Below are 24,649 nucleotides of genomic sequence, written 5' to 3' on the forward strand. Positions count from 1 at the left end.
ACACCTGGCGACCGTGTCAGCGTGCACTGCGCCCGGCCAGCCACAGGATATCCCTGAAGGACAAAGCCTCCCCTAACCCGGACGACGCTGGGCCAATTGTGCGCCGCCCCATGGGTCTCCCGGTCGCGGCCGGCTATGACAGAGCCTGGACTCGAACCCAGAATCTCTAGTGGTACAGCTAGCATTGCAATGCTATACCTTTTTTTGTATAATTTTATAAAAACCTGTTTTCTGTGCCATTATGGCATATTGTGTATAGATTGATGAGCAAAAATGTTTTATTTAATCAATTTTAGAATAAGGCCATAACGTAACAAAATGTGGAGAAAGTCAAGTGGTCTGAATTCCTTCCGAATGAACTAAGTGTGTAATGCAAAACTGAAAATGGCTATGCTGCATCGCAAAAACAAGTGCTTGGCCCAAAATTGGGTCTTGACGCAACTACGCAAGGAAACACTATTTTGCCTAGCAAATTCAGATTTACATACATTAGCTAGCTAATAGCTCATTGACTAAGTTTGCTATTGAAATATTTGTTTTACTTACTAGTCTCATTTTGTTGTACTCTTTCATCACGTCTTCATGTACCTCCTGCAAAAGATGAAACAACGTCGCTTTCATTTACATGAGCATGTGTTCCATTGAGACCAGACTTTAAATCTGACCTGGTACTCTTTGGTGTAGACCTAGTTGTTATATGACCTGAGGGGTATACTACAAAGCAGAATCAATGAGGTAGCCAGCTAAATTTGCCTAAATATTCTTAATTATATATATTTTTTGAAAGATCAGCTTGAAAATGGGCAAGGTATAATTGACTCAACGACCAAAAATGCATACAGTGCCTTCAGAAAGTAATCATACTAGGTCTTCAAGGGTCCAACAAGTTAGACCCATTTTGAAATGGACCTGGGGCTTTCCCACCCAGACCCAATAAGCATTACATTTTTTTTTTTTAGAGACCTGGTCGGATCCAGACCCATTCCGATCAGTGCGGGAAGCTGAATAAGTTTAAGCTACTTTATTAAAATCGGAGCTGATAAAGCGCGAGAGGAAGGAGACAGGTGCAGCTCTAGGAGGCAGGGGAAGGGCTATACTGTGAGCGAGTGACACGGGGAGCAGGGGGGAAGAGACCGCAACCAACCAAGCCGACTCACGCTACAGTAGACTAATAGCTAGGTTATTTATAATCAAATATGATTATGTATTATGTCTTGATTGCATCAAACTGGGAAAAGCTAGTTAAGCTAGCTAGGCTAATTGAGTCTGCAGTGCATGCGCATTCTCAGCCTATAGTTTCAAATAAAAAGTCAGAAAATGAATTCTTAAAAGTCCATTGGGAGAGGGAGGGTTCTAAGCTGACATATGGAATTGTTTTACGATAGCTATATAGTAAAACAAGGTAGCCTAGTGGTTAGAGTGTTGGACTAGTAACCGGAAGGTTGCAAGTTCAAACCCCCGAGCTGGCAAGGTACAAATCTGTCATTCTGCCCCTGAACAGGCAGTTAACCCACTAAGCTGTCATAGAAAATAAGAATTTGTTCTTAACTGACAAAAATAAATAAAAATCATCCATAGTCATACTATTTCAGGACTTTAGGTAAAGACATTTGAAAAAAAAATACAAATGGTCAAATATTGAATTTGGCCTTTACTACTATAGCCCAGAAAACATTGAATAACATTCATAAACAGAAAAAGGTCAAAAAATGTATAACAAGGTTTTGAAGTGTTTGTCCAATATTTAGGATATAAAACAGCTGAGAAAAAAAATCTAAAATAATATTTCAACACAAAAAAAGTCACTTTTTCAGGTCCCTGTCTTTCAAAGAATTCGTAAAAATCCAAATAACTTCCCAGATCTTCATTGTAAAGGGTTTAAACACTGTTTCCCAAGCTTGTTCAATGAACCATAAACAATTAATGAACATGCAACTGTGGAACGGTCGTTAAGACATTAACAGCTTACAGACGATAGGCAATTAAGGTCACAGTTATGAAAACTTAGAACACAAAATGGGCCTTTCTACAGACTCTGAAAAACACCAAAAGAAAGATGCCCAGGGTCCCTGCTCATCTGCGTGAACGTTCATTAGGCCTGCTGCAAGGAGGCATGAGGACTGCAGACGTGGCTAGGGCAATAAATTGCAATGTCTTTACTGTGAGACGCCTAAGACAGCTCTACAGGGAGACAGGACGGACAGCGGATTGTCCTCGCATTGGCAGACCACGTGTAACAACATCTGCACAGGATCGGTACATCTGAACATCACACCTGCGGGACATGTACAGGATGGCAACAACAACTGACTGAGTTACACCAGGAACGCACAATCCCTCCATCAGTGCTCAGACTGTCCCCAATAGGGTGGGCTGAGGGCTTGTAGGCCTGTTGTAAGGCAGGTTCTCACTAGACATCACAGGCAACAATGTCGCCAATGGGCACAAACCCACCATCGCTGGACCAGACAGGACTGGCAAAAAGTGCTCTTCACTGACGATTTTGTCTCACCAGGGATGATGGTCGGATGTGTTTATCATCAAAGGAATGAGCGTTACACCGAGGCCTGTACTCTGGAGCGGGATCGATTTGGAGGTGGAGGGTCCGTCATGCTGTGTCACAGCATCATCGAACTGAGCTTGTCATTGCAGGCAATCAATGCTTTGCGTTACAGGGAAAATATCCTCCTCCCTCATGTGGTACCCTTCCTGCAGGCTCATCCTGACATAACCCTCCAGCATGACAATGTTATCAACTATACTGCTCGTTCTGTGCTTGATTTCCTGCAAGACAGGAATGTCAGTGTTCTGCCATGGCCATCGAAGAGCCCGGATCTCAATCCCATTGAGCACGTCTGGGACCTGTTGGATCGGAGGGTGAGGGCTAGGGCCATTCCCCCCAGAAATGTCCAGGAACTTGCAGGTGCCTTGGTGGAAGAGTGGGTACAACTTGGAGTCCACCTGTGGCCAATTCAATTGTTTAAACATGGTTTAGAAAGAAACACATCTAATATAAAAAAAGGTTAGAGCAAAAACTATACCATTGAGATCTACAGACAGTTTCTTGGACTTCAAGATAGAATTGTGATGAAGCATAAATCTTGGCAAATGTTTAAAACAATTTCTAGAATGTTGAAGTACAGTGGTCTACATCATTGGGAAATTGAAAAAAAATATGGAACTACACAGACTCTGCATAGAGCTGGCCATCTGACCAAACAGGCAAGACCTTGATCAGGAAGATAACCAAGAACACAATGACCACCCTGACAGAACTACAGAGTTCATTGGCTGAGATGGGAGAACCTGCCAGAAGGACAATCTACAGCACTATACCAATCTGGGCTTTATGAAAAAGTGTCCAACAGAAGCCACTCCTGAGAAAAAGGCACGACTGGAGTACGCAAAAAGGCCAGTGAAAGACTCCGATCATAAAAGCAAAAGGTGACGGTAAAAAGTTTATTTGGTCGAACACAAAGCATTATGTCTGGAGAAAACCTGGCACAGCTCATCACCTGTCAAACACCGTCCCTACCGTGAAGCATGATGGTGGCAGCATCATTCTATAGGGATGCTTTTCAGCAGCAGGGACTGGATGGATGGCGGGATCAATGAATGGAGCCAAATACAGGCACTGACTCTCTTGCACTGGCTCTATGCACACTCACTAGTCTCTACCCACACACATACTACACTGACACTCCCACACACTGTTGCTACTCTGTTAAATATCCTGATTGCCTCGTCACTTTTACACTTACATAATGTATATACACTGTATTACCTAGTACCACTGCACGTTGACGCGGTACTGATACCTTGTATAGCCTCGTTATTGTTATTTTATTGCGTTAAATATATATATTTTTTTTTAAAGGAAAAGCTGTCGTCTTTTTAACTCTGCATTGTTGGAAATGGACTCGTAAATAAGCATTTCACGGTAGTCTCCACCTGTTGTATTCGGCGCATGTGACCAGATCTTGACGAGATCCTGCTTCAGAATGAAAGTGAATGGGGCGAAGATTTACGTTCCAACAGGAAAATGACCAAAGCATAATGAAATGAGTTTCCATGGCCGTGCAGCCACACAAGCCTAACATCACCATGTCCAATACAAAGTGTTGGCTAGAGTGGTGTAAATCTCACCGCCATTGGACTCTGGAGCAGTGGAAACGCATTCTCTGGAGTGATGGATCACACTTCAACATCTGGCCATCCGACAGATGAATCTGGTTTGGCGGATGCCAGGAGAATGCTACCAGCCCGAATGCATAGTGCCAACTGTAAAGTTTGGTGGAGGAATAATGGTCTGGGGCTGTTTTTCGTGGTTTGGGCTAGGCCCCTTAGGTTAAGATTTCCCTTCACTGGAACTAACAGCATAAAATGACATTCTAGACGATTCTGTGCTTCCAACGTTGTGGCAACAGTTTGGGGAAGGCCCTTTCCTGTTTCAGAATGACAATGCCCCAGCGCACAAAGCGAGGTCCATACAGAAATGGTCTGTCGAGATCGGTGTGGAAGAACTTGACTGGCCTGCACAGAGCCCTGACCTCAACCCCATTGAATATCTTTGGGATGAATTGGAACACAGACTGTGAGCCAGGGCTAATCGCCCAGCATCAGTGCCTGACCTCACTAATGCTCGTGGCTGAATGGAAGCAAGTTCCCGCAACAATGTTCCAACATCTCGTGGAAAGCCTTCCCAGAAGAGTAGAGGCTGTTTTAGCAGAAAGGGGGGCAACTCCATTTAAGGCCCATGATTTTGGAATGAGATGTTTCTAAAAACATGTTTTCACTTTGTCATTATGGGGCATTGTGTGTAGATGGGTTAGAAAAAACTAATGTAATCCATTTTACATTCAGGCTCTAACAACAAAATGTGGAATAAATCAAGGGGTGTGAATACTTTCTGAAGAAACTGTATCAGCTTGGAGAAGGACATGCTCAGATATCCAGGCACTGTATCAAAGTTCAGCTTTCTTAAAATGAACCAGAAAATCAATAGTAATTTCTGGCTGTTTAATGAAATTAGCTAGCTACCTCATTGAACCTGCATTGTAGTATACCCCTCAAGTTATGTGGCATAGATTGTTGTGTTTTGACCTGGTTGTAACTGTGGTGTAGTTTGTTATAATCTGACCTGGTACTCTTTGGTGCCAGGCGGTAGCCTCCTGCACTGAGCGTCTAGCTGGGTGAAGTGGCGAGTGATCTTCTCCACACGGGCATGCAGGATGCGGTACTCCTCATACTCTGCATTGAAGTTGTCCTTGTAAGTCTGCCTCTGGTCCATGGACACCACTGCCATGTACTTACTGTAACGGGACAGCAGCACAGGACAGTGACACACACACGTGCCATTCAATTGTATTTCAGAGGGCTAAAGGGGGGTACCATCCCAAAAAAGGTTGATTGGCAGCAGTGGCATTCTTATGGAAGCTTCATGTTCAACATAGAACAAAGAGGATTAAGTCAGTAAATAAAAGTACTCACCATATGTAATCTGGCATCACAGTGGTGGAGGAGTCTGTGGAGTGGACTGGCCTCTTTTTATTGTCTGGGGAATAACAAAGACACACATCAGACAATTACATCAACTGACATCAGAACAGCTCTCTTTACTAGCCTTAAAATAATGACTAGCACCCCCCCCCCCCCCCACACACACAATTATTTGTTGTTGTAAACTAACACTCGCACTTGACGAGGTTCCCTCTTACTAGCTCTAAATTTGCTGAAAGCTACTATGAGGAAAAATGTATTTACTATAACTGATGATGTGGTTGTCCCACCCATCTTAAAATGAACTATACGTCGCTCTGGATAAGAGCTCCTGCTAAATTACTAAACTGTAACGAAAATGTAAAACAAGCTATTCAAAAGTACTGGTCTTGAAAGAGTTGTCAGAGTGAACCCTTGGACAGATTTCTGAGTGTGCTGCTCAGGGCGGACCAATCTTTACTTATCATAAAGACAAGGTATATCAGTGAATTTAACTTCCATGATTAAAGGTTTGTTGGCACCAATTACAGGGCAGAGACAGAGTAGAAAATGCTGAGCTTGAGTCCAAAGGATGAAAGAAAATTGGTTTGTAAGGTTGGATGTAGAAGAATTGGCACATACATACTAAATCAGTCATCATACATACCAGTTGAAGTCTGAAGTTTACATACAGCTTAACCAAACACATTTAAACTCAGTTTCACAATTCCTGACATGTAATCCTAGTAAAAAGTCCCCGTCTTAGGTCAGTTAGGATCGCCACTTTATTTTAAGAATGTGAAATTATTTATTTCAGCTTTTATTTCTTTCATCACATTCCCAGTGAGTCAGAAGTTTACATGCACTCAATTAGTATTTGGTAGCATTGGCTTTAAATTGTTTAACTTGGATCAAACATTTCAGGTAGCATTCCACAAGCTCCCCACAATAAGTTTGGTGAATTTTGGCCCATTCCTCCTGACAGAGCTGGTGTAACCGAGTCAGGTTTGTAGGCCTCCTTGCTCACACACACACACGTTTTCAGTTTTGCCTACACATTTTCTATAGGATTGAGGTCAGGGCTTTGTGGTGGCCACTCCAATACCTTGACTTTGTTGTCCTTAAGCCATTTTGCCACAACTTTGGAAGTGCTGACTGATGTCTGAAGATGTTGCTTCAATATATCCACCAAATTTTCCTGCCTCGTGATGCCATCTATTTAGTGAAGTGCACCAGTGCCTCCTGCAGCAAAGCACCCCCACAACATGATGCTGCTGCCACCCCCGTGCTTCAAATTTGGGATGGTGTTCTTCGGCTTGCAAGCTTCCCCCTTTTTCCTCCAAACATAATGATGGTCATTAAGGCTAAACAGTTCTATTTTTGTTTCATCAGAGCAGAGGACATTTCTATAAAAAAAAAGTACAATCTTTGTCCCCATGTGCAGTTGCAGACCGTAGATTGGCTTTTTCAATGGCGGTTTTGGAGCAGTGGCTTCTTCCTTGCTGAGTGGCCTTTCAGGTTATGTCGATGTAGGACTCGTTTTACTGTGGATATAAATACTTTTGTACCCGTTTCCTCCAGCATCTTCACAAGGTCCTTTGCTGTTGTTCTGGAATTGATTTCCACTTTTCGCACCAAAGTACATTCATCTCTAGGAGACAGAATGCGTCTCCTTCCTAAGCGGTATGACGGCTGCGTGGTCCCATGGTGTTTATGTTTGCGTACTATTGTTTGTACAGATGAACGTTTGGAAATTGCTCCCAAGGATGTCTAAAAACAAAATTCTGAGGTCTTGGCTGATTTCTTTTCATTTTCCCAAGATGTCAAGCAAAGAGGCACTGAGTTTGAAGGTAGGCCTTGAAATACATCCACAATTGACATAATTGACTCAAATTATGTCAATTAGCCTACCAGAAGCTTCTAAAGCCATGACATCATTTTCTGGAATTTTCCAAGCTGTTTTAAAAAGGCACAGTAAACTTCTGACCCACTGGAATTGTGATACAGTAAATTATAAGTGAAATAATCGGTCTGTAAACAATTGTTGTAAAAATTACTTGTGTCATGCACAAAGAATGTCCTAACCGACTTACCAAAACTATAGTTTGTTAAGAAATTTGGAGAGTGGTTGAAAACCGAGTTTTAATGACTCCAACCTAAGTATGTACATTTCCGACTTGCTGTACATACATACAACTCAAGTGAGAAACGTACTCCAATACGCAAGCAGCCCATCATGTTCAAAGCATGCATACACTTTGCCCTTTCCAAGCGCACACACACCATGAGTGCACTTTCAATGCCTGGTTGCGCATTGCTGTCATTACAAAACCATGGATTGGAATCAGGCCTTACATGATAATGAGCAAGCACTCACACCTTTCCCTTCTTAACAAGGCATTAAAGCATGAAGCCAAACCAAGGCATTAAGGTAGACTACCTTCGTCTGAGCAGAATAGGCTTTTGGCGGGGATGACTGGCTTTCGTCTTTCCTCCCCGTTGGCGCGGTCTCTCTTCCTGGGCCTTTGGCCGTCCTCAACCTGTACCTCTGGGGGGCTGACACCATCGCATGTGATGCTGTGCCCCTCCCTACAGCGCTCCTTCTCTCTGTCCTTCCCTTTGTGCTTCTTTGACTTCTTGCTACTGTTGGGCAAAGGAGGGGGGATAATGGTAGAGGAAGAGGATGATGAAGAGGAGATGGTGAGGGCTGGGCGGCTGGAGCTGGCCGGTGGCAGCATGCCGGAGCCATAGCGGTCGGCGGTCCTGCCTGGGGGGCTGGCTATCGGTGAGGAGGGGTCCAGGCAGGTTGAGCTCTGGTCAAGGGGCAGGTCCTGGGTGCCACGGCCCTCAGGCGTGCTGGGCGAGCTGGAGTTGGAGCCCAGGCCAGGGTGATGAGACATACAACGGCGGTGAGAAACGGGCAGCTGGGAGGGAGGGGGGAGGTGGTTGAGGGGCGGGCCAGCCGTGGTGGGCCTGGCTGGGAGAGACGAGCGTTTGGTGGTGGCGGGAGCGGCGCTGTGGTGGCTGTTGTCCCCCTTGGTGGCGCTGCGGCGCACTCTAGAGGACGAGGTGGGGGTGGTGGGTGGCCCTTGGCTGGTGACATGGGAAATGCGGGGCTTCTTGGGCATCAAGGGGTCAGTGAAGTGACTCGGCAACTCGGGCTGGCACTTCTGAAAGACACAAACAAACAATCCAAAACACAAAATATCTCTACTGTGAATGAGTGATAAAAGGCTATTTTTGATCTTAGTAAACATTTATTTGCATAGGCTTGAGATAAAATGTCTCTTTACAGGAGAGACCTGGTCATCAGGTTTGGCTTGTCTGTTAACTTACACGCTGGTTTTTGCAAGTAATACTGAAGGTGTGTGTCTAACAGAGTGTAGAGTTGAGGCGTTACCTGTGGGGAACCCGGGAAGCCATTTTTAGGAGGACCGCTGGAGGAAAGCGGCTCAGTGGGAAGGCCCAGTTTCCTGAGAGAGAGGGAGAACCAACTGTGAGCCACTGCTACATAGTCACCACAAGTTTCTGCTAGCAAGAAATGCAGGGGCCTGTTCAGGAGGGTGAAATGTATTGTGACCTACCGGGCCAGAATCCCATTGACCTGAACGCGGTCGTCCTCAGAGTAGCCCAGCCAGTCCCTCTGCACCTCACGGTACACAAAGTCCTTCAGAGTGTACGAGTTATCTTTGGGGTTCAGGTTGGCCACCTGTGAACAAATATACCCACAAACAAGATTTCCATTTGAAAAAAGTGCTCTCCAATCATTTGGGAGCATTAAAAGCAACTCAAATACAACCACTGGTATTACTTTTTTTCCTATTTAAAAAAAAAAAAATTTAAGAGTTAGACTTTTCTTCCGTTAATGAAATGCCCTACTTGCATCTCAACCTGGGTATGAAATCACTGCATTTCAAATCCAATCTCTGTATTCAATCACAACATTAGGCAAATCCCCAAACAAGTATGAGTATAGTGTTTTCTGTATACCAAGCATGGGTAGTCAGCTTAACCACAGTTGCTGTTGCCAAGTAAACCAGTCTGAGTAGTTCAGTACATCATCTGCAATAGCTAGTATAAGTGTGTCTGTGTGCTTGATTCTTGCTGTGTGATCTGTGCGTGCTTGGTTCTTGCTATGTGTGTGTGTCTAATAAGACTAATGGCTTTCATGTATGGCTGCTTGGTTCTTTCCGTGTTCAGTAATTGTGAATGAAGGTCATTGTACTACAGGGAATTGGTCTCCTAGACTGATTTGCATTCGGTGTTTAATGCCTAAGAAGGGTGAAGGGTCCTAAGGGTAAACAGGAACATTTGTCTTCTCATACACAGTGCTGCCAGTTACTCATACTTGACATAAATAGTTAGGACCCCCCCCTCCTCACTTTTATATGAAACCAATAAAAGTACTATTCTCCCCCCTCTTACTTGTTTTAGGGTTCTACCCCCCCTCTTGTTGTTGCAGGATGCTAGCCATTATGGTTGCAGAGTTGTAACCAAACATGTTGCAGGCTGCTAGTCTTACTTATTGCAGGGGTACTAGCCGCCTCTTTACTTGTAGGGGTACTACTAGCCTCAAAGGATCTGCATGGTCAATCTGGCGTCTGCAGTGGCGTACAGCATTTACTGCGATACAGCCTCTGCAGAATGCAGGGCATTCATACTTGTGCTTCGTAGAGCAGTTGTTAAGGAAGTGAGTTTGTGTTTATACAGGGCCTCCCACCCCCACCTACCGTTAACCAATCATGTCAATGCGGAGCAAGCCCTTCCACATTGTTACAAAATTTGGAAGGCGCACAGCAGTGTGGAGCTCAATTTTGGCCTCTGCATGCCTCTGGAGGTGCTACAATTACATCACACCCTCTATACGGAGCATCCAACTACATTTTCGGACCAAGCATAAATTGGCTTCTAGCCTCACGCGTTGCAAGGCGCTAGCCTAAGCCTTACTTGTTGCAGGGTACTCCCAAGAGAGCTGCAGTCCTTCTGACTGACCCCGTCCCGCTGCATCCTGGCCAGTAGCTCCAGCTTCTTGTAGGAGCGCAACGCCAGCAAGTGGACGAGGCGGTCGCGGTATGGGCGCTGGGAAACCAGGTTGTTGGCAAGGCACTTGCGGATGGTCTTGGCTGGGTTGATGGGGGTGGAGCGTTTGCGCTCCGCGACTGGTTCAGAGCCTGACGGCGCTGGCTTGCGGATCTGGACTTTCTTACCTGAGGTTAGAGGGGGGCGAAGGAGGTGACGCTGAGAAAAATGGCACACAATCTGTCCAAAACCAATATCCGTTGAGACCATGGCATTATGGAACCTAAGAACTACACAGTCCATTTAGTTGATCATGTTTCTCTGATACTTAAAATGTTGTATTGCTTACCTCAATTGAGTTTACAGCAGAAACGGCACTCCTCGCTAACTAGCAGCTTAGTCACTAACAAAGGTTTTTATTATTAATATGACATCATAATAATGTTATTGAACACTGACTGAAAGAGGAGTATGAAAGCCAGCAGGCACTTGGAACACTAGAGCAGGGATAAATCAATTATCAGCAGGCAGATTTTTTCTTATACGGATGGTTGGTCAAATTGAAAGTCCAAACAGATAAACACAATTTTAGAGTGGCCATTAATGTTTCCAGCACAAAGTACACCTGTGTAATGATCATGCTGTTTAATCAGCTTCTTGATATGCTACACCTGTCAAGTGGATTATCTTGATGAAGGAGAAATGCTCACTAACAAGGATAAACAAATTTGTGAAGAACATTTTAGGGAAATAACCTTTGTATGTATGGAACATTTCTGGGATCTTTAATCTTAGCTCATGAAACATGGGACCAACACTTTACACTTTACTTTGCTGTGTTTATATTTTCATTAAGTATAATATGACAAACTATTTCAAATATCACTTACATTTGAATAAGATCATGTATCTCACTATTATGCATGGGAATACTTGAACAGATTTCCAAAATTAAAATCACTTGGAGATGATTCCCTGGTCTTTTTACAGTCTTATGACAAACAATAAAAATACATATTTTTAAATGCTCAGAGTGATTTTTTGTTGGGCCAAATAAAACCACCTGCGGGCCAAATTCAGCCCGGGTGCTGCCAGTTGGGGAACCCTGCCCTAAAGAGTCAGTTGCTACTTGTGTGTTCGGATCTGGATGTGGACTGAATTTGAACTGACTGTACGTTACTAGTACAAGATACATCATAGAAGCCTGATTTGGAGAGACTGAGTTCCCAATGTAAAAGTCAATGTCATTAAGAGGATCCAGAGAATCTGGCCCCCAGCTCATGATGTCTGATTAGTCAGGATGCCTTGACATTTCTCCATAATGCTCTCCAGTGATTATGAAATTCTAATGCGCTCTACAAGATTAAAGGTTAGAGAGAAACGTGTACCCTCGTCTGCCGCCTCCTCCGGGCAAATGCAGATAGAGATCTCGCAGTCTATGTGCACAAACCACACATCCATTTTTGCTGTCTCAAGGCCTGGTGAGAGACTGAAGTAGGTGAGTTGCTTGCATCAGCTGCTAATCAGCTTTGCTTTCAGCGCTGGCCAGCCTAGTGACTTTACATGGGAGATAATAAAAACACAGCTACCCATCACAGCAGCTCTGTTGGCTTGTTATCAGAATTACAGTTTCTGCCATGACATGCATCAAATTCAATTTGATGGGTCACATACACATATTTAGCAGATGTTATTGCGGGTGTAGCGAAAGCTTTTGTTCCTAGCTCCAACAGTGCAGTAGTATCTAACCATTCACAACAATGTGACCAATAAAATTTGATGCATGTCATTCAAACCAACAGACCTGCCGTGTAGCAGTGCTGTGTGTTTATGATTTCACTTTGGCGTACTAAACTCGGAATAGCATCAAGTAAATGAGTCTCCCATTTAAGACAAACATTGCATAAGGTCCCAGGCCAACATACATAACGGACAAAGCCTAAACAAACTAAATAAATGAAGGCTAGGGCTAATTTTGCACATGTTAATAGGAGTGCTTCTACTGAGCCAGCTGTTACATGCCCAAACTCCACCCCTTTCCTCTGCTCCCCTCTCAGTTTCCATCTGGGACACAATATGCAAATTAATCCCCACGGGCAGAAACTAGACCGAAAGGTTGGTTTAACTGACTTTTCAAGTTTGAGAGTACAGAGAGCAAAGATTTCATGGATTCCTGCAGTTAAAGATGCACTATCCAGCCATTCCCTGGTTGCTAAAATTCTAATAGTTCGCCAAATTTAAGTTTGTGAATAAACAAGCTAGTGTAGAGAATCATTGTACCATCTAAACTGCTGTGAAATACATTTTCCATAAGCAGAAATATTGTACTTTCAGCTGTTTGAAGCTGGTGTACAACACCAAAAGTGAAAGATGAAAACAAAACTTGAGAATGGGAAGCATATAAATAGCATACATAGAACATATCTACCACTTCTTAGACTTGCTTTCATTGAGAATGACATTTCAAAAAACACATCTGCAAATTTGGTCAGATCACCTAATAACTTACATATTGCAGCATTAAATATAGTTCCAGAGAAGCCCTAGAGGCAAAGACGCAAATCTGCTTACTGTTGAGAAAACATGCAATTCCATGTTAAATAAACAATACCAATTCATGTAGATAACTGGAACTATATTTCTATTAGAAACTGGACAAGCCCTGAACATCTCCCCCTTTATGAACATTGCTATATACGATTGTCTAAACTAACGCCTATTCAGACAAACTGGTAGACGCTGTGTTTTGCGCAATCATGTGACATAGCACGATTTTATCCTGTATTTTAGGCCTTATCCCGTAATGAGAATTACACCAAAAATTAAAGCAATTGTCTGATGATGGTGCTGGACCATCTGGCATAATGAAAATGGAACAGTGATGAAAAATCTTTCAATAAACCTTTCAAATCCAGGCATGTCACATAATTGCGCAAAACACAAGGCATTCAAATTATAATCACATACAAAGAAGCCTATGGGGCACACTGCCTTTTAGAGTAACATAACTGGTGACAAATGGGCCATTTGGGTGACATCAAATCTATGTCGTTACATGGCGCCTGAAGAAAAACTTTGCCAGTGAAACTCAGTTTATGGCCCTCTGCTGTGGGAGAACTCCGTCCACTCCCAGGTCAGTGGAGGTAGATTTTGCTTGACCAGTTACAGCAACAGTGAGCTGTTACGAGGGGAAAGGAGATCGAGAGAATGTGCAGCGTATCTCCACCGGAAAAACGGGACGAGAGAGCCAAATTAGATTAGCCCGAGATTTACTTTCCCTTTTACACGTGGCCAACCTTAATCCAGTCGTAGTGTATTAGAAATAGAAAGGCAAGACAATTGGTTTGGCTGTAGGCCAGTGTTGTGTTAAATAAGAACTATTTGCAGAGTGCGACTAACCCAGATATGGCATACAGTGTCAATACTCATAAGTGAGTGTTTCCCCTATATTAATTTAGGAGTGGTGACCAAACACTGCTGAATTGTTGCCACCGCTGCAAAAAATACGTAATTATATCTGCAGAGATGCGCTTTTAAATGTATAGCCATTCAATGATAGGAAGTCTATGGGAACATCTAGTATGTCAGTGCACTAACACTAGCTTTCAAAATGAGTCCTTTTTGGCTAATCACAGCAGTCAACAAGCTAATCAGCTACCTAGATAGCTTTCTAGCACATTTACTAACTTGTTTATAAACAATTAACAAGCTAGTTAACTACCAAACGTTCTTGTCAAACTGTCAGAGTAGTTAGCAAGCAACAAGATATTCCAAAGGTCTAAAAACCACTTACATCTGATTTATATGCATTCAAACAAGTCACATGGCCAGGAATCAGATTTGTTTCTGATTTCAAACCACCTACGAATGTAGTTTGAAATGGGTCTTGAAATATCTGATTCCATGTGCTTTTTGGCTGTTTAGACTGCAGGAAAAAAATGTTATAATTGAATCGGATATGCAAAAAATTGAGTGGAGTCACTTCAAATTGCCAATGTGAACAAGCCTTAATGGGCTGGACCCAAAGGGTTTAGTCAGGCGCAAACAAAGGAAATGTGGGCTTAAATGGATGGAACTTGCCTTTGAAATGGCCTCCATGCTTGAGGACTTTGGTTCCATCCTCCTCAGCCAGCGTCATGCGCTCCCGAGTCACCTGGTAGGAGTCGTTGGTGGCACATAACGTGACTTTGTCTTGAACCACCCCCAAGGACACCAGGTGCGGGGTCCCCGAACTGGAGAGGACGGGGGGGGTTTCAGTCCCACAGCACAGGGTTTCTCAACATGGACCATCTCAATTCAACCAATTACTCATTAACAAGGCTCAATGACAAAATTCTGATACCAGAGTGACAATTATTTCAGTTAACTAACCAGCTTACAACAACTTACACTAGGTCTTCAGTAGCGAGCATTGCCACATGCTTGGTTTCATTCCAGAGGGTGCTTACCTGGACACATATTGTTGGATGCACTCAAAGCTTCCCTGAGGGTTGTCCTTGCCCAGGTTGGACAGGTAGAAGTCAAAGTTCTGAGATCCATCTGGAGAGTCAGTCCTTGGGATCTTAATACGCTGTGAGGGTCACATCAAAAGGAGATTAATAAAAAAAATATTAATCAACCACAGAAAACAAGGAGCGTCTCTCTCTTCCCTACATGCATGAAACTGCCAGGAGTGACGTATTGCACAGAGGTACTCGATCATTCTGAAGGGAAATGGGATTTCATTTTCCTCTACTACTGTAAAGCACGGAAGAAGAGATTTTGCTCATATTTGAATGTGACAGAGTCAGTCATGCCAAATAGCGAACCATCTGTAAAAAACATTAACCATTACAGTGATGTTCAGTGTGTTGCATCTGTCAATATAGACTGATCTGAGCGGTGGGATCTGAGACTAATTAGAACATGAGCTTACATGACACAAGCAGATCTTAGAGGTCTGAGTTGCTAGGTGTGTGTGTGTGTGTGTGTGTGTGTGTGTGTGTGTGTGTTCCCACTGCTCTGGGCCCAGCTGCAGACTGCCAGAGAAGTATTTACAGATATTGAGACATCGGAGAGTTCAACTATTCATAGTGTACAGCCCAGGTAGTCAGGGGTTAACCAGATGCTTTCAGAAGGGTGGAAAGAGTTAGGCCCCAAGCCTCTAAATACAACTCGTAGCTTAACAAATGTATATTTCACTGAAAACACAAAACATTGGGTCTACACCAGCTTGGGTAGGAATTGTATTTAATGTGTATACCACCAGCGCTCAAATGATAGATTGCTTAAATCTTCAATAATGGTTGCATTAAAAATGCAGTTTACCCCCCACAGGGTTGACCCATAACTAGTACTGTAGTTCAAGTCAAAATGAAGATTTGACATGTGAACATACTTACCCCTTGGAGTCCCTTGAATTGCATTGTTGGCCATGAGGACGTTACATTCTGAAAAAGAGACGAAGGGTTTCGACTCTACAATCACATTTTCAATATAAGCATTGATTGTAAGTTGTTCCATCATAACAATAATGTGAATGTCACTCAGTTCCAACTGGACTATCACAGATGTGGTTGAGAAAAATACAGAGCCGTTTCTCATTAAGTGACAAAAGCATTCTGTCAACCAGTCACATCTCATATGCTATTGGTAAGCATATATTGTGTTTCATCTGGCAAATCAACTAGCAAAGAAGCAAGATAGCAAAAGCATGTTTATAGTTTCATGAATTTGCAACAAGAAAAATGTACAGTAAGAGTAGGAATACAAAACTCCCACTTGTGTTGAAAGCAGTGTAAATAATAGGCATCTCAGACAAAATGGTCACATTAACATTACCTCAGAATTAGCGAGTATTCAGACCTTGACTTTTTCCACATTTTGTGTTAGGTTACAGCCTTATTCTAAAATGTATTACATTTCCCACCCCCTCCTCATCAACCTACACACAATACCCCATAATGACAATGCAAAAAACAGGATGAGAATTTTGCTAGTATATAAAATAAAAAACAGAAATTACATAAGTATTCAGGCCATTTACTCAGTACAAGCTTGGCACACCTGTATTTGGGGAGTTCGTCCCACTCTTCTCTACAGATCCTCAAACTGTCAGGTTGGATGGGGAGCATTGCTACACAGCTATTTTCAGGTCTCTCCAGAGATGTTCGAGCGGGTTCAGGTCCGGGCGCTGTCTGGGCCACTCAGACTTGTCCCAAAGCTACTCCTGTGTAGTCTTGGCTGTGTGCTTAGGATCGTTGTCCTGTTGGAAGGTGAACCTTCACCACAGTCTGAGGTCCTGAGCAGGTTATCAAGGATCTCTGTACTTTGCTCCGTTTAGCTGTCCCTCAATCCTGACTAGTCTCCCAGTTGCTGAAAAGCATCCCCAAAGCATGATGTTGCCACCACCATGCTTCACTGTAGAGATGTTACCAGGTTTCCTACAGAAGAGACGCTTGGCATTCAGGCCAAAGAGTTCAATCTTGGTTTCATCAGACCAAATAATCTTGTTTCTCATGGTCTGAAAGTCTTGGGAAGAGTAATGGTGGTTCCAAACTTCTTCCATTTAAGATTGATGGACTCCAATCAAGTTGTAGAAACATCTCAAGGATGACCAATGGAAACAGGATACTTAGGTAATACATTAACAAAGATTTACATAAACCGGTTTGAAGATTTCTGTTCATTTCATCCATTTGAGAATAAGGCTGTAACGTAACAAAATGTGGAAAAAGTCAACGGGTCTGAATACTTTCCAAAGGCACTGTATGTCTGATCATAATAAAGTAAATCACATGGTCAGATTACGTCAACAGGTCACGTATAATGGTAGCTGCATGAGTAATCATTGGCACGGCAGAATAGGTTCTTTCCTGGCTGTTTTGAAACTTCAGGAACTTCCCTTTGGCAAATTTCCCTTTACAGTGTACACTAAAAATTATAAGTGCAAGTAAACTTGCTCGCGGTGTCACAATACACAGACCAGGTTTACCATCACGATTTTAATTAATTAATTAAATTTCACCTTTATTTAACCAGGTAGGCCAGTTGAGAACAAGTTCTCATTTTACAATTGCGACCTGGCCAATATAAAGAAAAACATTGAGACACAAACAGTTACACATCGAATAAACAAACGTAGTCAATAACAATAGAAAAATCTATATACAGTGTGTGCAAATGAAGGGAGGTAAGGCAATAAATAGACCATAGTTGCGAAATAATTACAATTTAGCATTTAAACACTAGAGTGATAGATGAGAAGATGAATGTGCAAGTAGAGATACTGGTGTGCAAAGGAGAAAAAAGAAAAAAAAAACAATATGGAGATGAGGTAGTTGGGTGGGCTATTTACAGATGGGCTATGTACAGGTGCAATGATCTGTAAGCTGCTCTGACAGCTGATGCTTAAAGCTAGTGAGGGAGATGAGTCTCCAGCTTTAGTGATTTTTGCAGTTCGTTCCAGCCATTGGCAGCAGAGAACTGGAAGGCAGCCAAATGAGTTGTCGGCTTTGATGGTGATCAGTGAAATATACCTGCTGGAGCGCGTGCCATGGTGGGTGCTGCTATGGTGACCAGTGAGCTGAGATAAGGCGGGGCTTTACCTAGCAAAGACTTACAGATGACCTGGAGCCAGTGGGTTTGGAGACGAATATGAAGCGAGGGCCAGCCAACGGGAGCACACAGGTCGCCGTGGTGGGTAGTATATGGGACTTTGGTGACAAAACGGATGGCACTGTGATAGCAAATTGGATGCAATCCGAGTAGAGTGTTGGGGTCTATTTTGTAAATGACATTGCCGAAGTCAAGGATCGGCAGGATAGTCAGTTTTACGAGGGTGTTTGGCGGCATGAGTGAAGGATGCTTTGTTGTGAAATAAGAAGCCGATTCTAGATTTAATTTTGGATTGGAGATGCTTGATGTGAGTTTGGAAGGAGAGTTTACAGTCTAACCAGACACCTAGGTATTTGTAGTTGTCCACATATTCTAAGTCAGAACCGTCCAGAGTAGTGATGCTAGACGGGCGGGCAGCGATTGGTTGAAGAGCATGCATTTAGTTTTACTTGCATTTAGGAGCAATTGGAGGCCATGGAAGGAGAGTTGTATGGCATTGAAGCTCGTCTGGAGGTTTGTTAACACAGTGTCCAAAGAAGGGCCAGCAGTATACAGAATGGTGTCGTCTGTGTCGAGGTTGATCAGAGAATCACCAGCAGTAAGAGCGACATCATTGATGTATACAGAGAAAATAGTCGGCCCGAGAATAGAACCCTGTAGCACCCCCATAGAAACTGCCAGAGGTTCGGACAACAGGCCCTCCGATTTGACACACTGAACTCTGTCTGAGAAGTAGTTGGTGAACCAGGCGAGGCAGTCATTTGAGAAACGAAGGCTGTGGAGTCTGCCAATAAGAATATGGTGATCGACCTGGCCAAGGCTTTCGACTGTCAATGAATACGGCTGCACAGTATTGTCTTTTATCGATGGTGGTTATGATATCGTTTAGGAGGTGCAACCATGACCAGCTCGGAAAACAGATTGCATAGCAGAGAAGGTACGGTGGGATTTGAAATGGTCGGTGAACTGTTTGTTAACTTGGCTTTTCGAAGACCTTAGAAAGGCATGGTAGGATAGATATAGGTCTAACAGTTTGGGTCTAGGGTGTCTCCCCCTTTGAAGAGAGGGATGACCGCAGCAGCTAAAACTTTAGGGATCTCAGCCGATATCAAAAGAGGTTGAACAGGCTAGTAATAGGGGTACTCGATACCACGGCAAAACAAGGCCAAAAATCACAGAAAGCCACTTTTGAGGTCAATATCATTTCATTTCAGAAAAAATGTATGTGGACCCCAAGGAACTTGAAACTCTCGACCTGCTCCACTACAGCCCCGCCGATGATAATGGGGGCCCGCCTTTTCCTGTAGTCCACGATCAGCTCCTTGGTCTTGCTCACACTGAGGGAGAGGTTGTTGTCCTGGCACCACACTGCTAGTTCTCTGACCAAATCCCTATACTCTGTCTCATCATGGCCGGTGATCAGGCCAACCACTGTTATGTCGTCAGCAAACTTAATGATGGTGTTGGAGTTGTGATTGAACAAGGAATACAGGAGGGGACTAAGTACACACCCCTGAGGGGCTCCAGTGTTAAGGATCAGCGTGGCAGACGTGTTGTTGCCTACTTTCACCACCTGGATGCGACCCGTCAGGAAGTCCAGGATCCAGTTGCAGAGGGAGGTGTTTAGTCCCAGAGTCCTTAGCTTCGTGGGCACTATGGTGTTGAACACGGAGCTGTAGTCAATGAACAGCATTCTCACGTAGGTATTCCTTTTGTCCAGGTGAGAAAGGGCGGTGTGGTGTACGTCATCTGTGGATCGGTTGGGGCTGTATGCGAATTGGGAGTGGGTCTAGGGTGTCTGGGAGGATGCTGTTGACGTGAGCCATGACCAGCCTTTCAAAGTACTTCGTGGCTACCGACGTGACTGCCACGAGGCGGTAATCATTTAGGCAGGTTACCTTCACTTCCTTGGGCACAGGGACTGTGGTAGTCTGCTTGAATCATGTAGGTATTATAGACTTGGTCAGGGAGCGGTTGAAAATGTCAACGAAGACACTTGACAGTTGGTCCGTCCATGCTTTGAGTACACGCCCTGGTAATCTGTCTGGCCTAGCGGCTTTGTGAATGTTGGCCTGTTTAAAAAGGTTTTGTTCACGTCGGCTACCGAGAGCGTCTTCACACAGTCATCCAGAACAGCTGGTGCTCCCGTGCATGCTTCAGTGTTGCTTGCCTTGAAACAAGCATAAAAGGCATTTAGCTCATCTGGTAGGCTTGCATCACTGGGCAGCTCGCGTCTGGGTTTCCCTTTGTAGTCCGTAATAGTTTTCAAGCCCTGCCACATCCGACGAGCGTCAGCGCAGGATTCAATCTTAATCACGTATTGACGCTTTGCTTGTTTGATGGTTCGTCTGAGGGCATAGCAGGATTTCTTATAAGCGTCCGGATTAGTCTCCCACTCCTTGAAAACGGCAGCTCTAGCCTTTAGCTTGATGCGGAGGTTGCCTTTAATCCATTGCTTCTGGTTGTGATATGTACGTACAGTCACTGTGGGGAAGACGTTGTCGATGCACTTATTGACAAAGCCGATGATTGAGGTGGTGTATTCCTCAATGCCATTGGATGAATCCCGTAACATATTCCAGTCTGTGCTAGCAAAACAGTCCTGTAATATAGCATCCGCGTCATATAACCACTTCCGTATTTAGAGTCACTGGTACTTCCCACTAGTTTTTGCTTGTAAGCAGGAATCAGGAGGATAGAATTATGGTCATATTTGCCAAATGGAGGGCAGGGGAGAGCTTTGTATGCATCTATGTATGGAGTAAAGGTGGTCTAGGATTTTTATCCCCCCTGGTTGCACATGTGACATGCTGGTAAAAATTTGGTAAAACTGGTGTAAGTTTGCCTGCATTAAAGTCCTCGGTCACTAGGAGCGCCGCTTCTGGGTGACCATTTTCTTCCTTGCTTATGGCTTTATAGAGTTGGTTGATAGAGGTCTTAGTGCCAGCTTCGCTTTCTGGTGGTAAATAGACGGCTACGAGTAATACAGATGAGAACTCTCTTGGTAGATAGCGTGGTCGACAGCTTATCATAAGGTACTCTACCTCAGGCGAGCAATACCTCAAGGCTTCTTTAATATTAGACATTGCGCACCAGCTGGTATTGACAAAAAGACACACCCCCACCCTTTGTCTTACCAGTGCATGGAAAATCACACCAGCTCTATATTGCCCATTTCTTTGTTCTACCACGTCACAGTGAAACATAAGATGCCGTTTTTAATGTCCCGCTGGTAGGATAATCTTAATAGTAGGTCATCAATTTGATTTTCTAATGATTGCACATTAGCAAGGAGAATGGAAGGCATTGGGAGTTCACTCGCTCGCCTCCGGCTTCTCAGAAGGATCCCCGATCTGCGTCCCCTTTTCCGGAATCTTTTCTTCTTGCAAAAGGTGTGAATCTGGGCCTGTTCCAGTGAAAGCAGGATATCCTCGTCGGACTGGTTAAAGGAAAAAGTGTATTTCAGTCCGCGGTGAGTAATGGCTTTTCTGACGTCCAGAAGTTATTTTCGGTCATAAGAGACAGTAGCAGCAACGTTATGTACACAATAGGTTAAAAAATAAATTACACAAAACGCCCAAAAAATAATTGCACAATTGATTGGGAGAATGTAAAACGTCAGCCATGTTCTTCCCATCTTCTTCCAACTTCGATTGGCTTGTTGTCAGCTTGTTCGAAGCTCCTATTGGCCAAGGCAGTGTTCCTTCCCATATCCCCTCCTGACACCCTTTCTACCACTGACTTGAATTAGGCTACTTAACAGGACAAGATCTTAACTTCTTGATTCAACACACTAAGTCCCAACCGTGCCTGAATGAAATCCTTTAGGCCCAGTTTCTCAACTTCAAATCCAATCATTTGGATTAGGATTTTAAAAAATGTTTTTATTAGTCCCTGGCCTGAACATTCTGGGAATATGCTACAGAGTCTGACTAGCTTGTTGCTGGAATTATGTAAATGTTGTTGACAGTCCATTGAAATTCCCAGGACTCCTGGCCTCGGTTGATCACAGGCCCCAGAGGCCCGTTAAGTGCATCTCTGTTGAGGTGCTTCCAGATAATACAGGTTGTATGGCCATGGGATTAACACGCTAGCTTTATTTGGTCCTTACAGATTGGTTTGGTAAGAGTCCGTAAGGGCCCACAATCACCAGAGGCTGACGTGATAGGGATTTGAGCAACTGTGACAATGATTTTTTTCCTGAGTCATGATTCTGTGTTTGCCACTGAGAAAAGCCTGGAATGCAAAGCCCTGGAATGAGACCAAATCCACATCACATACCAACACTACTGCCCACCAGGACAGTCGATTAGACAGAGGAAATGTATTGGCCAATACAGAAGAAAAAACATATTCATGTCAGATTTTCTAAATTTGGGCAAAACTATGTAAAAAAATAAAATAATTGCTGTTCGCCCTTTTCTGTGAATATCTTGTAGGTCTAATGTGCGAACTGTTTTGCAAACATATGTAATGTTTTCTTACAATAAAATAGCTGTAGTTATATTAATCATTGTGCAAATGGAACCTCTTCCATCCAGAAAGTCCTTGAAAAGCACTAGTTTAAAAAGGATTCATGCTATCATGAACTTTTACTGTAGCTTTAAGAGAACAAGCACAAGATTAGAAGTAAAAGGAGTGAAAACCCCAGCGACTAGTATTTTGAAGAAAACAGCATATAACCCAATCAAACGTTAAGTAGGCCTATAATTTTATATAAAAACAGTCAAGTAGCCTATGCTGTATGTTAATTATAAAGATTGGCAATAAAGTTTCTTGCCTGGGGAGCTTGCCAATGTAACATTCACATTTAAGTCAAGAGTTTAGTCATGAACATAGTTGAATCATGAACATAACGTACACTGACAAACTCAGTGTGGAGCAACTAGATAGGTCTGTAGCCAAAACATTGTTACAATAAGGTGTATTGCTATTCCAAAAATAGTTTGGAATGAAACCAATGTATTGATGCAGATAAGTAGTAACAACGGAGTGAATTAGATTTTTTTTTTGTATAAAAAGGTGATTTTTGTTGAGAATTTCATAAAACGTGCTAACATAGCTAGCTACAAATGTATATAAAAAAAATCACATTTAAATTTAAAAAATTGGTAGACAATGGTGGTGTGAATTTGTAAACTACACATTTAGTCATCTTAAACAGGTTTGACCTAATGGTAGCAGCTGGTGACAGTGGCTAGCTAAGTAAACTAACATCCACTGTTGACAACAGCCTGCCTGTTACGCAAATGCAGTAAGCCAAGGTAAGTTGCTAGCTAGCATTAAACTTATCTTATAAAAAACAATCAATCATAATCACTAGTTAACTACACATGGTTGATGATATTACTAGTTTATCTAGCGTGTCCTGTGTTGCATATAATCAATGCAACGCAGGGGGATGATTTAACAAAAGCGCATTTGCGAAAAAAGCACAATCGTAGCACGACTGTACCTAACCATAAACACCAATGCCTTTCTTAAAATCAATAGACAGAAGTATATATTTTTAAACCTGCATATTTAGCTTAAGGAAATCCAGGTTAGCAGGCAATATTAACCAGGTGAAATTGTGTCACTTCTCTTGCGTTCATTGCACGCAGAGTCAGGGTATATGCAACAGTTTGGGCAGCCTGGCTCATTAGGAACTAATTTGCCAGAATTGTACGTAATTATGACATAACATTGAAGGTTGTACATTGTAACAGGAATATTTAGACTTAGGGATGCCACCCGTTAGATAAAATACGGAACGGTTCCGTATTTCACTGAAATAATAAACGTTTTGTTTTCGAAATGATAGTTTCCGGATACGACCATATTAATGACCAAAGGCTCATATTTCTGTTTGTTATTATGTTATAATTAAGTCTATGATTTGATAGAGCAATCTGACTGAGCGATGGTAGGCAGCAGCAAGCTCGTAAGCATTCATTCAAAGAGCACTTTTGTGAGTTTTTCCAGCAGCTCTTCGCAAGCACAGCACTGTTTATGACTTCAAGCCTATCAACTCCCGAGATTAGGCTGGTGTAACCAATGTGAAATGGCTAGCTAGTTAGCGGGTTGCGCACTAATAGCGTTTCAAATGTCACTCGCTCTGAGACTTGGAGTGGTTGTTCCCCTTGCTCTGCATGGGTAACGCTGCTTCGAGGGTGGCTGTTGTCGATGTGTTCCTGGTTCGAGCCCAGGTAAGGGCGAGGGGAGGGACGGAAGCTATACTGTTACACTGGCAATACTAAAGTGCCTATAAGAACATCCAATAGTCTAACATCTAATAGTGTATATGAAATACAAATGGTATAGAGAGAAATTGTCCTATAAATACTTTATTAATTACAATCTAAAAACTCTTACCTTGGAATATTGAAGTCTCATGTTAAAAGGAACCACCAACTCATATGTTCTCATGTTCTGAGCAAGGAACTTAAACGTTAGCTTTTTTTACATGGCACATATTGCACTTTTACTTTCTTCTCCAACACTGTGTTTGCATTATTTAAACCAAATTGAACATGATTCATTATTTATGAGGCTAAATGGATTTTTATTGATGTAT

The 24,649-nt window shown here is 43.0% G+C and overlaps 1 protein-coding gene across 6 annotated transcripts in view; it reads right to left on the minus strand.

Moving 5' to 3' along the window:
• The window catches only part of ell2 (elongation factor for RNA polymerase II 2), a 36,543-nt gene that overhangs the window by 10,128 nt on the left and 1,766 nt on the right, over positions 1–24,649 (minus strand). For 4 of the 6 annotated variants that reach the window (XR_016497423.1, XR_016497424.1, XM_021610542.3 and 1 more), the window contains exons 2-11: positions 15,879–15,926; positions 14,946–15,067; positions 14,578–14,729; positions 10,426–10,685; positions 9,063–9,187; positions 8,879–8,951; positions 7,919–8,648; positions 5,491–5,554; positions 5,141–5,312; positions 547–591 (exon numbers count right to left, since the gene is read on the minus strand). Coding sequence is in view for 4 of the 6 variants with exons in the window: in XM_021610542.3 (XP_021466217.3) it covers positions 547–591; positions 5,141–5,312; positions 5,491–5,554; positions 7,919–8,648; positions 8,879–8,951; positions 9,063–9,187; positions 10,426–10,685; positions 14,578–14,729; positions 14,946–15,067; positions 15,879–15,926 (1,791 nt within the window). In the remaining 2 variants the exon portion in view is untranslated. The remainder of the gene's footprint in view (positions 1–546; positions 592–5,140; positions 5,313–5,490; positions 5,555–7,918; positions 8,649–8,878; positions 8,952–9,062; positions 9,188–10,425; positions 10,686–14,577; positions 14,730–14,945; positions 15,068–15,878; positions 15,927–24,649) is intronic. The other 2 variants (XM_036984042.2, XM_090241818.1) reach the window with 1 other exon arrangement.

Source organism: Oncorhynchus mykiss, chromosome 7, assembly GCF_057628025.1.
Source record: "Oncorhynchus mykiss isolate SJ-2025 chromosome 7, ASM5762802v1, whole genome shotgun sequence".
Lineage (NCBI taxonomy): Eukaryota > Metazoa > Chordata > Actinopteri > Salmoniformes > Salmonidae > Oncorhynchus > Oncorhynchus mykiss.